At 39.8% G+C, this 16,216-nt stretch overlaps 1 protein-coding gene across 1 annotated transcript; it reads left to right on the top strand.

Moving 5' to 3' along the window:
* Positions 1-13,698: 13,698 nt before the first annotated feature.
* Positions 13,699-14,104, top strand: GCK72_011166 (uncharacterized protein; the record flags this gene model as incomplete). The annotated part of the gene is made up of 2 exons (XM_053728265.1): positions 13,699-13,769; positions 13,816-14,104. 2 exons carry the CDS (start codon positions 13,699-13,701, stop codon positions 14,102-14,104), a joined length of 360 nt encoding a protein of 119 aa, XP_053587842.1.
* Between the last annotated feature and the right edge of the window lie 2,112 nt (positions 14,105-16,216).

Raw genomic sequence — 16,216 nt, 5'->3', positions numbered from 1 at the left:
AAATCGAGGCCGACTTTAGCGAATGGAGTGGATGGGACTGTTCTGTTTTCTTTTAGGGAGCTACTATATGGATAGAGAAAAGGGAAAGATTTGACTTTGCGACACGCTACGCATCTTGAGATGGTAGAGCGAGCTAATCTTCCATCAGTTTGGATCCAGTATTTTGACCTCAAGGCGGTCACAAGGTAGTTAGCTGGAAGGTGAACATTTTCCTTATGGATCTCGTCCATGAGCATTACTGCTAGTTTATGTTCTCTATGGACGAGGATTGGCTCGCTTGTTTCTAGTGGAATGTTTGGTGACTGGTAGTGCTTTTTTGTTCTCCATAAACCGTCTTTTGACTGGAATGGATTCAGAGTTTCTTTAAATTTCCAATCTCTACTTTCCGCTTCCTTGTAGTGTTCTGTGAACATTGTGAGCCGTGCTAGCTTTCTTTGTCGTGTTTCACGTTCAACTGTGTCTGTAATTTTGTTGCATTCTTTATATTCTTTCAGTGATTCGCTTTTTAGTAATTTATTTTTCGACACTTTACTTATGAATTTTAAGACCATGTTTGTGATTCTCGTCAATGATGATAATGAGTTAGTGTACTCAAATGGTACGAACGATGTGTAGATTTCGGTGGTCTGTTTTGTTTTTTTAGATGTACTTACTGTAGAGTTTACACTTGTCTCTACCAATACTAGGTTAGCCATAGCTGCAGCTCTTTTCTTTTGTCTGATTGATGTGTTTTTGGTTTTACTTGTGTTTCTCATTTCTAGATTAATCTCATCTCTGTCTTCGATTGGGCACTGAATCTCTCCTTCCAACTTGGTTTCCCAGTTCTGTTTCGGTTCGAAGAGGAAACTTGGGCCATTCAGCCAGAAAGTGCAGTTTTGCAGGGATGTGGAGTCTATTCCTCTTGTTGCTAGATCAGCTGGGTTTTTATCTGTCGTGACATGGTGGTACGATACTTCCATTCCTGTCTCTTTAATGGCTTTGTCTACTTCATGTACTGTGGTCACTCTATTGTTGACCCATTGTTTCTTTTGTTCTTCTGTAAGAATCCAGTATAATGCGATCATGGAGTCGCTGAATATGTCCAATGACACTGGTTTGTCCTTTTCTGGCAGTTCGTGAATTAAGCTTTCAGTGTATCTCATTCCAATTTCCATTGCTAGCAACTCAAGTCTTGGAATAGTCCAACCAGCCCCACTACTTGGTCTGACTTTGGATTTAGCTCCTATCAGGTTCGATTCTACTGATCCATCTGGGTGCCTGTATACTATGTATACAGCGCATGCGTACGTATGCTGTGATGCGTCGCAGAATACTACAATTTCCGGGTTCTCATTTGGATGATACTTCTGTCGTAGTTTTCTGGGAATTACTAGAGCTGTGTCTTTGTATTGTTGTTTGATAATTTCCCATTCTTTGTTCAGTTTGTCGGTTAGTGGTTCTTTCCATTCCAGTCCATTCTGCCAGATCTTCTGTACAAATTTCTTTATCTTTACATGCAAGGGAGCACTATATCCCATGGGATCAAATGTTTTTGCAAAAAACGATGCAATATCCCGTTTTGTTGGTCTGTTAACTAATGGTTCTGGGATCAGTACTGTGATCATATCGTCTGTTGTATTCCAACTGTATCCGAGGAATTTTGAAATATGAGACTCTGCTCTATCCGCTTCCGGAATTTCTAACAGAGCTGGGTGGTAGTTTGTCCCGAACTCTCTGACTGGCATGCTCATTACTCTGAACTCTTCTTGAATTCCTTTAATTTTTGGGAGTACTTCTTCTGCATAGTTTGTGGATACCATAATGTTATCGACGTATAAGTTTTTGTCGATTTCTATACTAAGCACGCTCGCTGCCATCAACAAGTAGTGGCGGATCGTCGCTGCGAGCAGGAAGGGAGAGCATTTCATCCCGAAGGGTATCCTAGTGAATCTATACTCCACCAGGTTGTCTCCTGTCGGGGGTTTCTCAATATCTTTCACCCATAGCCACTTTGTCACGTTTCTATCTTTCTCTTGTAATCTTACTTGGTGGAAGGCTCGCGCAATGTCTCCAACAATGGGGAACTGATCAATTCTGTGTCGCACATGCAGTCCTGGTGCTGTACGTAGCATATTCGGACCCTCAAAGAGGCAGTCATTGAGGGAGAGTTGCCCTTTTTGGTGGGATGATGAGTCTCCAACGATTCTTACTTTGGTATTTGCAGAATTAGCTTTAAATACCGCATTCTGCGGTGCATAGTAACTTTTTCCTTGTTTTTCCATTTCTGGTGTTACTAGTTCGATGATTCCTTCTTTCAATTGTTCCTTGATGATTTTGTTATACTCTCTTAATAGATTCGAGTTGGTTCGTAGTTTTTCAATTAAACACATAAGTCTTTTATAAGCTAGATTTTTGTTAGTTCCCATTCGGATTTCTTTTCCGTTCCAAGGGAGCGCAACTGCAATTTGTCCATCTTCTGTGATCTCTAGTGTATCTTCAAACCATTGTAGTAATCTGTGTTGATCGAGGTATTCCTCCTCTCTCAGAGTAGCTGACTCTACTCCACAGTTCTCGCTTTTCCAAAGCTGCAGGATTAAATCGGTTAGGTCGTCTTCGCCTGCTCTTCCATATTTTTGAGCCATAAGTGTATTGATGGAATGTTCTTTTCTTTCTTTTTGTACTTCCGTTTTGTTGTCTTTCGTTGGTGTGTCCATCACTGGGCAATGTCTGGCTCTTGGAAATGTCATTTTTGCGAATGGACTCAGTTCGATATATCTTCCCGAGGGTAAGCAGATTCTTTGTGATCCTCTGATGAAATGTGGGAGGATATCATTTCCAAGGATCATTCCGATACGTTTTCTTTCAAATTTTTCACAGGGTATGACATCTCTGTTGGTCAGACCGTATAATTCTAGCTCTTGGTTGTCTTCTTCACTGAAGACTGGTGTTGTGTATCTGATTTCTGGTAGATCTGGTACCCCAGCTACAAATGTTTTGTATTCAAGGGTTCCGCCTTTGATTAGTATTTCGTAGATGTTACTGGAGCTTCGACTTTTGCCCTTATAGCCGTTCACTGTCAATTTGATTTCTTGTGCTACTTTCAATCCAAGATCTTTAGCTGCTTGGTCTGCGATTAATGTTATGCTTGCTCCTGTATCTACGAGGGTTAAGATTTGATCATTATTGTCTAGTTGTATTGTAGTTAATGGGAGTGAGATGTCCTCCTCATTGACATTTAGTTCAGTTGGTTCGAATGATTCCGTTTGTAATGTATGCGTGATTTGGTGTATTCTTGCTTCTTTGTTTACTATTGGAGCGTCGTCATATAGACGACTGGTGTCGAATAAGATATTCTCCGACGGACTAACGAGGAGAATATTCTTTTGCTGTGCATCTGATTTATCAGGCGCTGTATTTTTGTGTAAAGCTTTTATGGTATCTGTGGTATTATTCTCCGAAGAACTAGCAAGGGGAATAATATGTGGTTTGCTATCTGTTACGGATGTCTTTGTATTTTCTTGATTTTTTATTGAGATGTTATCTTTGCTATTAATCTCCGAAGGACTAACAAGGAGATTAAGTGATGTATTTTGTATTGTTTGAGGTGGGTATTCTGACTTATTCTCATCCGCTGATGACTTATCCACCATTTTCGGTGTTTCTTTTATTAACTTTAATGATTCACTCGCCCTTTTTGGCTCTATTAGTATTGAATTTACGAAAGGATTGGATGATTGATTTTTAGTGTTGTTGGTCTCGAAAAAAATCGATTCCGTTTGGTTTCACTGCAGTTGGTGGATAGTTGCGGAAGTCTCGATACGCTTCTTTCAATTTGCATGCTCCGGTATGGTGTTTTCCGCAGCAATAAAAGCAGCTGACTTGCGAGTTGCAGTCAGTGACGGTGTGAGTTCGTGAGGCGCAGTTGCTACACGCGTTCTTTTCATCTATCCATTTACGGACGTTCGAGCTGCTTAGTAGACATCTTACCAACTTATGTCCTTTTCCACAGACTTGACAGTAGGAGTTCTTGTCGTAATCGCGAGGAAACGTGTATCGAATGAGTTCAATATTAGGGCCTGGTCCCAGATTATAGCGTTCCGGATCTCGGCAATCCGTAAGTGGTTTCATTGCTTCTTCTTGGATCGACAGCTGTATGCCCGTAGAGTGTCCCACAGAGGGTGGTGACCCGTTCTCCTTGAACAATGTTCTGGCGCTAGATCTTTGCTGACTTTGACCGAACGATGCCGGGCTGTTATTATTTTGAGGTACTGGGTTGTATCCCAATTGGTTTCTTGGGTCTTGGCTTTGAGTCAAGTTTCTGGTTAGTCCGCTTTGCTGCTGATTCGTGAAGCTTTGTTGTTGCCCCGGTGGGTTATTGTAGTAGTTTATATGACTTGGTTGCGGAATCCAAGGACTTGAGTTCACCGGCGCTGGAACGTGACTCTGGACTTGGGTTTGATTCGAGTTCATCTGATATGGGTACTGAGCGAATTGAGGTTGATAAGGACCGAACTGATTATTGGTTTGGTGAGATTGCGGAAATTGGTTATGATGTAGCATGTATGGTTGGTATGGTGCTTGTGTCCCCATATTTCCCATATTTGGCTGATTTTGAGATTGAGCTGGTTGTTGAGTCGACTGTTTCTGATTGGATTTTAGTGCAGTAACATCGTTGTTGACTGTCTGATCGCTTCTGACTTGCTGGCTGTGCAGCGTTTTTGAAGCTTGAAATTTAGGTTTCTCTCTTTTTGCTCCAAATGCGAGCAACTCGGCTGTGCTTTCGTCTTCTGAATCCTTATCCGTTTCTTCTTTAGGGTCGGTTTTGGACTGAGTTACGTGCAGTTCAGTTTTCCATTTCTTCAGAGATTGGTTTGCAGATCTCCCTGTGATTTCCGCGTCTTCAATCTGATTCTCAAGGTGCTCTTCCGCTTTTTCATAAATTTTCTCTGTGGTCAGAGTCTCGTTCCGAAGCATTTTATTACACATGGCGCGTACTGCATCCGGCATTCTGCCTAACAGGGCTTTTGTGGAATGATACTCGAATCCATATGGTTCTTCTTCCAAGACCTTATCATGGAGGCTTCTTGATAATGCTAACGATTTGATGAAAGTATCGATACTTTCGTCTGAAACGACAACTTTCTCGAACTGGTTTCTGACTGAAGTTGATCCTTTTCTATTATACGTTCTGTCGAGGTTTTTTATTGTTGCCTCGATGGCTTTTCCCGGATCGTTCAGGATTGATTTGTGCACCGCGGCTTCGCCGCTGATTTTTTGCATTAGAGTGTCCCGTCTTACTGCTAATGAGACAGTTTCTGAGTCAAGATAGTCCGCCATGATGTTGCGAAACGACGCGTATTCTGAGACCACTCCGGTGAATGGTTTGATCGTAGTTACGTGTCTAGCCAAGTCTCTCTCTAAGATCTCGTTCTTTCGCTCAGCGTATCTTGGCTGATTATTAGCTCTTTGTTGGTGAGGGAAATTCCGATTCTCCTGATTCGATTCTTGATCATTGAAGTGATTTCGGTTTCTCGATTCTTCCTGGTTCTTTTCTCTATTCATTCTTGCTTGTTCCTTTTCCAGGTATAGTAATGGGCAGCCAGTGACCTGATGACCCCCTGTTCTGCATTTCGGACAAATTCCGATTTTATGCATACTCTAGCGACCACTTCCTCGTTTTGGGTACAAAAGGTGATTTCATGATCTCCGTTGCACACTTCGCATCTTTTATATGGTATCTGTTGATTATTCCAGTTTCCTTGCGATTGATGAGTTTGATTTGGTTGGTTTTGGTACTGTAACTGAGTGTTCTGGTGGTCCGGATATTCTGAGTATCTCATTCTATTATATCTTTGTTGTTGCTGAGAATGTTCTGAGTACTCATTTCCGTTGAAGTTTCTCTCATGGTAGTTATTCTGCTGGTTTTCTTCACTGTATTCGAAACTTGGTTGACCGATATTATTGTGGAGGTTATTTCTGTTATCTCCTCGTACGTGTCCTGATTGACTATTCATATTCAATTGGCTAATGCCAGCTGCTGCTGGGTGGTTACTATTCTCATTAATATTCTGTCGACCTTTTTGTCGCATGTTATCTTGTTGGTTAACTATATTTCTCGTTGGAATGCCTCCGAGCTCGGGGTTACTGGGGAAAGTACTATAAAGGATGGGAGTGTCCGCAATTCTAGACTGATTCTCCGACGTGCCGTTAAGGTTCAGATCATGAATCCTTTCCGGTAAGTGGGATGCATCAGTCGACAGTTCGGAGTTGTTCCCATTCATTCCAGCCGAATTGGCCATATGGAGTTCATGATACAGTGGGTATTTCATGGGAGAGGTTATCACCGGCTCCTGATTTGGAGCGTCGATTGATTCTGCCATGATATGGAGGACTTGTTGAGGAGACAATGGAGGAGGTGGAACAGTTTCTTCACTCGCCTCGTGGATTTCTCTGAACATTTCGATCTTGGCTTTCACCGCGATTAACAGGTGTTTGCGCTGATCTTCTCGTTCTTCGACGGCAAGTTTGCACAGATTTTCGAGTTCTTCCCAATCCTCGTTGTTTTCCTCTGCTTCCTCCACTAACTTGGCTGCTTTGTCCTGAAGAATTTGAGGTAACCCTTCCAGCTGGGTTTCCATCGATATCAACGTATTTAACGCATCCGTCGTTACGGCTAGATCAGGGTTGGGATGACCTCTGTTTTCCTGTTCAGCTGCCTGACAGGCTGCTTTCCTATCGGCTTCCCATTGATCCACGTATTCCAGAACTTGTTTCGATCCGTCGATCACTCTTGTAATGCAGGTTTTGAGTCGTCCTGCCCGTTGAGCCAAGGTCTGGATCCGATGAGTCGGAGCCATTGATGAATGATGCCAAATGAAGAGAAAAAGGAGTCTGAAATAAATTTAATTATAAGGGAAGGGGGTCTAAAGGACCGAGAGAGGAAGGACGAGATGAGATAGAGAAAGGAAAGAGAAGTAATAATAAAAAATAAAGGGAGACGAGTGGAGAGAGTAAAGGCAGAGTTCATAACCAAATCTAGTTTAATACAATCTTGTTTAATGTCATCTTGTTTAGAGTCATCTTGTTTAATATTATCTTGTTTAGCACGTTTTATGAAGAGAAGTCAGTAGGTTTTGTAACGACCGTACTCGCGAAGTACGATTGGACTCGGAAAGGTCTGTCCTATCGATCGCTAGGCTAATAGTGAGGAAGTTTGGTAGAGCTCCCATTGGTGTCGACCCCAACGGTTTGTCCTTCCTACTACAGTGAACCTTTATGGTCTCTGTCCTTGTCATTACTCCACCATGACTATTTGAGAGTTTTATTCATTTTACAGGGTTTTATTATTTTTATTTTACGTGTGACGTGTTCTTTGACGTGTTTGCAAAGACCAGTTGACGAAATGTTCAACAGATGTGTGCTTTATTTGTAAAGACACACGTCGGGTGTCTGGCCCGACAACATAAGAACAGTGTTTCCTCAAGGCGGTTTTTTCCGCTACGGATGTATTTTAACAGTTGGTAACAAATGAAAAGGTAGATAAAAGAAAGAAAAAAAAGAAAGGGTATAACTAAAGAGTGTATCCTTTAAGAGGACCTATTTGAGAATTTACTACGAGTTGGGAAGAGAGTACCTAATGGGATTTTTGTCTACGAGTTATTATATTTAATTTTGGTCCTACTAAAAAGTGAAGAAATTATACTAGTGTAAAGGGGAGGGAAAATAGACTGGATACAACAAAGAGAGAGAGAGATGGGGGGAGAAAGAATTATGTCTACTGATGATGAGTAGGTTGGTTCGATGGACCTGGCTGTTGTTGGTAGTAGTCGTATTGTTGCTGTGGTATCGGCTGCATTTGCATTGGGACCATCTGTTGTGGTTGCTGGTATTGGTATTGCTGAGGCGGAATCATTGGATTCATCTGATAACCTGGTCCGTAGGCTGGACCAGTTGGCATCACTGAAATATTTTTGTTTTCTTTTTCTTTTATCTGGTCTCGTATTACGTTTGATAAGATTTTTATGTTATTGACTTACTTGGTTGCTGCTGGTATTGTTGTTGTACCATTTGTTGCTGATGTTGTGCTGGTTGAGGTCCTTGCGCTGCAGCTGGGTTTTCTTTTGCCGGCGACTTGGATCTGGGACGCTGCGCCGAGTACTTTTGGCGTCTATACTCAGTTTGACTTGGTCTCTTGGAGACGTGCGTTTCGAAGATGCAAATCTCCGAGAGATGCAGTGTCTTCCCGTATTCTTGCTTGCCTTTGCATATCTGGCATTGAATCGTTGCCTTTGGGCAGTTGATTCTCGAACATTGAAGATTTACGCAAGTGCAACAGATTTGACGTCTTCGGAACTGTTGGAGCTTCTCCAGCTTACTAGCAAATTGTGGACAGTCGGCCAGCCGATGTCCGCTATCCCTGCACAATGGGCAGTCCTTCGATGATTTACGAGGGATCGATGAAGAATTCTCCTCGATTTCACCAGTTGGTCCTCTCTTCTCGGACATCTTAGGGATCTTGAATGGAGATGGAGAGAAACAATCCAGCGGGCTTTCCCTCGGTTCTCCCAGAAGTCTGTGCTTCAATTCCTTGACAGTCTCTTTGAGGCGACCGACCTCGTCTTCAATCCCTAATTGGAAGCATTGAAGGTCAGCTTTCGTTGACATCTGCTGATCTATCTTTTCAGACAGATTTGATTGATCAGAGGCGATTTGACCGAGGATGTCGCGGTGCGCTCCAGTTTCCTTTTCGAGACTGTCGATTTTACCGGCTACGAGGTAATATGCCGTTCTGAAATGACAGTTTTCTATATCTATAGTTTTCACTCTAACACTTACTGGATAGACTTGATTTTCTCTTCTTGTGACTCTTTCGAGCTGGTAGACTCATCTGTCTTTTCGACGACGTTTCCAAACGCGTTGCCATCTGCTGACGGGTCTTCTTGAGTGTTTCTTTCAACTGGCTTCACTGGCCTGAATAAAGTAATGAGTTAACGGTTATTTAGCGAGATTTGGGGAATTTTTTCTTCTCTCGAAGTAGGTATTAATACTTACGATTTGTCGTTCTTGAGTACACCGTAATCGGAGTGTTTTTGACCATCTTCGTTGATAGTCGATTGCTTGTTTGGATCAGTCATCTTCTGAGTCTTCTTACGTCTCTTGGAGGACTTGGATGCTCCTCGGATGATTCTTTTTTGGTGTCCTATTTTGTTCAATTTACGGAACTGAATAGGATCTGCCGATAGAAGAATAGGACTACGGACTAGAAGTATAGTATAGACACTTCACTTCTCGAGTTGAAAGATGAAAGGAGAAAATGAAGGAAATAACTTTAATTAGATGGTGGCCTAAATTTTAGGGTCTCGACACGACGACGCGGAATGTTCCGGAGCGTGATGTACCTTTAAAGGGGCGGAGCTTCGTTGTCTCTTCCGGGAGTTCTTGAGGATAGATATGATAAGCGATGTCTTCGCATTGATATAGACATGTGCATAATGAGATGATATAATTTGATTAAATTTATTTAATGCAGACTTGCAGGATACAACAATTCGGGGAAATAACAACAGCAAAGGAATGACATTTTAGATGAACCATAATAGAGTTATTTTCTTATAGAGAAGTTCGATGAAATATAGCTTAACGGAAGTGGTGAACACGAAGAGGTATTATTGTGGGCGAGCGTGGCTCCAATAATTATCGGAACGAGACCTAGTAGATGTAGATGGATTTGAGGTGGTTGACCTTCCTTTCCCATTCTCGTCTCAATCTAACCGTTTCTTCTTTTTGTATTCGTTCTAATTCTAGCCGTTTTCTTTTCTGAGTGGCTTCGTAACCTCTTCTGATTTGATTTTACTCCAATCAGATTGAAACTATTGATGTTACTCCAATCAGATTGGATTCCACTGATCCATCTGGGTGTCTATATACCAGATATACCGCACATTTCCTTCCAGACAAAGCTCTTTTACCAGATTTTTCGTACAAATTTTTTGATTTTGACATGTAGACGAGAGAACTAATCTCTAAATGATTCCTGCTTGTTCCTCTTTAAATTTTTTCCAAGGAAGCGTCACTGTAATCTGTCGGTCTTCTGTATTTTGTAGACTGTTTTGAAACCATTGTAGCAATCTATACTTGTTGAGGTATTCTGTTTTATTACTTCTGTTATTACTATTTAAACACTGAGTTTGCTTGAGGATGAGACAATTACGATGAAGTGAGGTTTATTTTGTCTTGAAACTATTGATTTGGAATTATTTTTATGTTAATCTTTTGTAGCGAACTGAATTCAAGCTTATACGAGACCGATTATTACTTATCTCTATATACTTTTTCTTCATCTGACCAGCTGGGCTTTAATTAATTGATTTCAAGCAAAATTTCTTTATAACAGGTTAGATTTACATTGACGCGAGCTGAAAAATGAGAGTTTTTAGTCTTGAAATTATTTATTTAAAATGATTTCAAATATAATTTTTATAGCGAACTGATCTTAAGTATATGCGAGCGATTCCTGGTTTATCTATATAGATAATTTCTCTTATTACGATCTGCTGGTCTATTATTTATTAATGTTTACCAGATTTTCTTTAGTTTTGGCGATATTCTTTTCTAACACGCGTATTTGAGTCTATGCGCGAACGATACTTATTTATCACTATATACTTTTTCTCGTTATGACCTGGCTATTACTGATCGATTTTAGTTTCTTTATAACAAGTTCGATTTTGATTGAAGCGAGCTCACTTCGTTACTGCATTTTGGTATTCACAATCTTATTTGACCTGCTGGTCATTTCTGAATTATCGATTTTTCGCGATAATTCTCCGTGAAGATCGAGTGTTCAGCTGAATCTCGGTCACCCGGAACATCGACTTTGGGTTCAGTGGTATTATCATTTAGTCGATGCACCATTTTGTCATTCACGAAGGGAAAGACAAGAAATAAGAAGATTGATAAGCTTGATTTGAGTAGAATATCCACGCAGAACTAGCAAGTGGATACAATTGAGTAGAGTATCCACGACGAACTAGCGAGTGGATGGAGGAGAGAACAAGAAACTTATGCAGATCCGTTGATCGAGAACATAATGTCAGATGATTGACGAAGATTCAGACGGACATCGTGGACAAGGACTCGAGATTCATATCATAATCTGTTAAAGTTATAAAGAGAGAATGTGCACCTGAAAGAGTAGTGAGAAGAATCTGAATGAGAAAGAAAGAACAGTTATACGATAAAGATTTTATTATCGTACGGGAGACAGGAGAAGATTAACTCCTGAACCAAGAGAAAATAGGGGCCTAAAAGGGAAGCCGAAGCGCTGCCGGCTAAGAGTTCATAAGTGAAGGGAAATGAATAAAAGGCCTTGACTTTGTGCTCAAGAGGTCAATTAATTGGCACAATTTGTTAAAGAGAAGGAGTCACAGGGATTAATTAATATACACAGCAATCAATCATTGCATAAGGAATTATACGCATTGGAGAGCGAGTCCGACCTTGCCTCGCAACCTCCCGCTGGTCTCGCCACGATTCCGCACGAGAACGGCGCGCCACTGGAGAGACGCAGACAGCCTGATGTAGATTTACGGAGAGAGAGAGACGTCGAACGAGCAACGAGAAGAAGGACAAACGGGGACTGGGAATCTGAAAGGGAATTATTCTGAAAGCAGGGATGATTAGTTATTATAATAATTATATTAATTGACTGTGATTCAGTTTATTATAGAGAAATGTCTGAGGTTGTTGCGGAGAGTTTTATAAGTCTATTCTTCTCCAGAGTTCAACTTGTGGAACGTAGATTCCACAACACATTTTATGTGTAGCACAAAATTCATTTAATTTTACTAGAATATTCAGATTTTATAAATATTTATGCAATTAGAACTTTTTATCCTTTTCCGGTTTCCAAGCTGGGTTTTGGACGGTAGTGGTGTCGAGCCTAATGAAATGGTTCTATTTAACTATACATACAGATCAAGAGTAGAACTACATTTTTGTAGTTGAGCACTTTTTTGTGCGTAAACTCCCTAGCAAGTTACACATCGTCAAAGTAACTTTTCTATCAAATCGACTTATTTCAGTGCAAAATAGTGCGATTTTTGAGCTGTCCCCTTAAAATGACAATAACTCTTTAGGGAGTGCTCGTGCAAAAAAGTTGTCAACTACAAAAATAGAGCTCTACCATTGTTCTGTATGGTTTATACATAATTTGCTTTGTGGGACAATTAGTATTACCATGACACACTCTCAAAGTTGGTCATTTTCAACTGAAAAAGCCAAAGTGTATATCTTCTGCGCGGTACTGTAAGTGATTTTTATAAGTCTAATTGGTATAGTTTTTTGAGGTAAATGTGAATGTGGCAGCATTCTTAAAAATTAATGAATTTCCGTTTGCAATGCACCATTTCCATTATTCATTATGACTGAACACCCCTCCTTACTCCGGAAGCCTCTTTCCCCTTTCTTTTCTTTTAGCACTTTTGGGAGAAGACAAAGAGGGAGAGCCCCCAAACAACAATTTCCCATCTAGGTCCCTGTTGCTGAGAGCAACCGGGACGCCCCTTTGCTTCTCCTTCCTTACGCATAAATGCCTTCAAGATAGCCTACTGAATGGCTCGTCGAACAATTGTCTTCTTATTTTTATTGAATTCTAATATACTTTTTTTTTAAATTCTTTGGTGGAAACTTTAAAGGTAATTTTGGTGTGGACATCCGGACAGACAGACAGGAGAACCGAAATGATAAGTTTTCAGAAGTCCATATGAGTCAAGTTCGCCAACGTCACATTGATAAGGAAGCTGAAATGATTCGGAGGTTTGTAATTTTCGAATTTTTATGAAATTTTCTGAATTTTTTTCGGACTTTTGACTATGATTCAGAATAAGAAGAAATTCTAAAAAAATCTTCGAAAATATTCATATTTTCGATGAAAAATTGAAAAAATGTCAAAAACGTTACTTTTTTTTGAAACCGGGCCTTGAATTGGCAAGTATGTCAAGACCAGGCCAAAAACAAAAAAGTTCCAATTTTTCGATTTTCCATCAAAAAACTGAGTATTGACATTGATTATTATGAATTTTTTCTCATTCTTAACCAGTCAAAAGTGGAAAACAGAAGTTTCTAAATTTTGAACTTTTTCGCTAATTTCCGGACCTTGACAACTATAATATGAAATTAATACACTTGTCAAAAATTGGGCCAGCCCTGCCTGGCTCGGCCGGCCTGTATTCAAAATGGGAACTCAGTTATACTAAAATTGTTGAAATTTTTCGAAAATTCAAGGAAAAGGTGCTTAAATTATCATACATACTCATTTTTTGATTGAATTTTATATTTCAAGTCAAAAACTTGGAATTTTCTAAAACAATTTCAAAAGTTTTAAATTTGGCTTCAAAACAATTCCGGAAATTAGTCATTTCCAATTAAAATTGAAAAGCTCGGTTTTCCTTATTTTTCACCTTCAATATTTTCAGAATGACAAACTGTTAATCATTGTTTTCGGTATGCTAAATGGAAGGACATAAACTAGGCGTCTTCCATTGGATTCCAACTACTCCTCCTTTTTTAGGACAAAAAGTCTAAAATGTAAGTTCGTAATTATTTTTTTAGTTTATCAAAGTTGTACTTTAGGAGTGTGACCAATCTGTAAAACCATGGATATATTCCAAACACTGGGATATAGAAAATTTGTCCAATGGACAAATTGAAGAATTAAACATGTTGTTTATTAATTCTCCCGTCTGGAGCTGTTTGAGTGGATCCCGTTTGGAGACACCGGTATTGACAAGGTATGTCGAATTTGACCAAAAAATTGGAAATATTTTAATCTTTTAGATACCGAACCACAGGAACATCCCTGCTTCCTTTCGGAGGTCAAAGTCTGGAGGATTTTTATTGTGAAAATTTTGGCGTCGGGATCGAGCACTTATCGACGCCAATAGTGATGGACAAGATCACACCACACGCGCTGGAGTTCCTGTGGGTCAGAACATCGGAAGAAGTTTCTAACTCCAATGAAGAAGAGGAAGAAGAAGAGAAAGTAGGAGACAAATTTGATTTCTACAGTGTGGATGGTGAGATAACTTTTGAAAATTATGAGGACGAGTTCGAATTTCGTAGATAGTTCTCTTTATATTGTAATATTTTGATTTTATATTGTAATTCCATACTTTTTATTTGAATTTGAATTTTTCGAAAAAAAAGCATAAAAATGTTTATTGGAAAGAATTCTTATAAGATCCTCCGGTGGGCTTTCATTTGGTAATTCATCATGAACCTAGATTAGCATGAGTTTCAGCTCCGACTTTTTCCCTAGGCGGGCCAGAGTCGTAATTCTGAAACTTAAAATGCGATATTCAGATTCAGCTTGTCGAGAGCTTTCAGAAAAGTATAATCATCCCTAGGTTTGATGCAATATGGGCCTCACCACGAAAACTACAGTAACCCAGCAAAGACTACTATAGTTTTCCTGGTAAGACCCAACCTGCTCAGGACCTAGGCATGATTATACTCATTAGAAGCGTCTTGACACGCTGAATTTGATGAGATAAATTTCATGGCCGAGAATTGGGTATCTAGGTCACGAGAGCTCAGAGCTCCTTAATCATACACTTGTGACCAAGACAACGAACTTCTTGAGCAGCTTCCACTTTCCAAAGAGAACTTTGCATAGTATTGCGAAATGACGTGTTGAGATGAATAAAACTTAGTAAATAGGTGTCTGAATAATGAACGAGGTTTGTGTAGTTTGGGTTTGTCCGTCTACGGTGTCGGAATGAATAATTTGTCTATTCCTTTGATTATTCTATTGTTTAAAAGGGGGGAAAGAGACAGGCTCGAGAAGGAATATTTGGAAGTGAGAAAGGAGAAAGCGAGGGATCAAAAAAGAATTTTAAGGTAACTCAACACAAGGGTTTGTAAATCGACAGTAAATTTTTGTAAACCGACATGGAATTTTCCGTAAATCAACAAAACTCGTCGTAAACCGACACGAAAGGTTCCATAAATCGATACAAAGCCTTGTAAACCTACATGAAAGATTTTGTATTCTTCCCCTGGAGCAATAGCACATCATCTAAATCGCATTTGGAAGCGCCAACGTCGCGCCAGCCCTCCGCTCTCTTTAGACGCTCTAGACCCTCTAAACCCAGCCTGGTCACCATGACAACAGGCTCAATCGAGCTCCTACTGCTCGTTGTTTCCTTTTTTTAACTGCAAAGGTTTCTTGCTTTCTGAGTATTAATATACCCATAGAAATTCAAAATGATTAACAACAACGATGCGAAGAAGGTGAGTTGTTGTTTACCGTAACACCTGTAGTAGAGTTGCTCCCACTAGCAAAAGTTAGAAGCATAATATCTTGACTCTCTTTAGAAATACAGCATTTTTTTAAACTCAAATTATATTCTATAAATATCAAACTATATTTTGACAGTTGACAACTTTTCGATATCTCTGTTGGGAACCAAGATATACCGCTTTGAACGATCACCGCAATACAGGTTTTACTGTAAATGATTTCTTTCTGGTAGTGAAACTTTCTCATATTTCAGGAACATTTTGAATTCTCTCGACTACCCCTGCGACGCGATAGAGCTTACCAGAAAGCTCAGAAAAATTTGAAGAAGGAAGAAGCTAAACAAGCGAACTGTCAGACTATTGAGGAGCGTGCAGAAAAGAGTGCAGAAGGAGGAAGATTTTGGGATCTTGTGGATGCAGCAAGAGCTTCTCATCAGAAGAAATATCTTGTTTCCTCCGTCTGATTTATTAAAACGACACGCTTCTTACAACCGCGCTCTACCGAAACTGAAAAAAATTGCGTGCGAAATTGAGAGTATCAGAGAAAAAGAGACATTTTCAAGTGGATTTCTGTGGAGCGCAGTTGTAAGAATTTTTCTGAGCTAACAATAAAAATTTATGTAAATTTCTTCGATTTTGTCAAGAGAGCGCATTTCCTAGTTTGGTACTAACCGGCACCGTGCCAGCAGTCATTCCTACTCAATGAAAAACAGAAAAACAGACGAAAATAACAAATACCGTAAAAACTGTATTAGAGCGACACCTTTAATAGAACGACACCTCTAATAGAACGACACCCACCTATACTCAGAATTCATGAATATGATTATCCCAGTGTATTTTATTGGTTCTGATTAGAAGCAGCGTGAATAGTAACCTCTAGATCAACGTATAGAACTTTCAAAAAAGTTTTTCCGTTCAATTTTAATGAGTTTCT

The sequence above is a fragment of the Caenorhabditis remanei genome, chromosome III, assembly GCF_010183535.1.
Source record: "Caenorhabditis remanei strain PX506 chromosome III, whole genome shotgun sequence".
NCBI lineage: Eukaryota > Metazoa > Nematoda > Chromadorea > Rhabditida > Rhabditidae > Caenorhabditis > Caenorhabditis remanei.
Note: the sequence above shows the minus strand (reverse complement) of the source record. Positions and strands in the feature narration are given on the sequence as shown.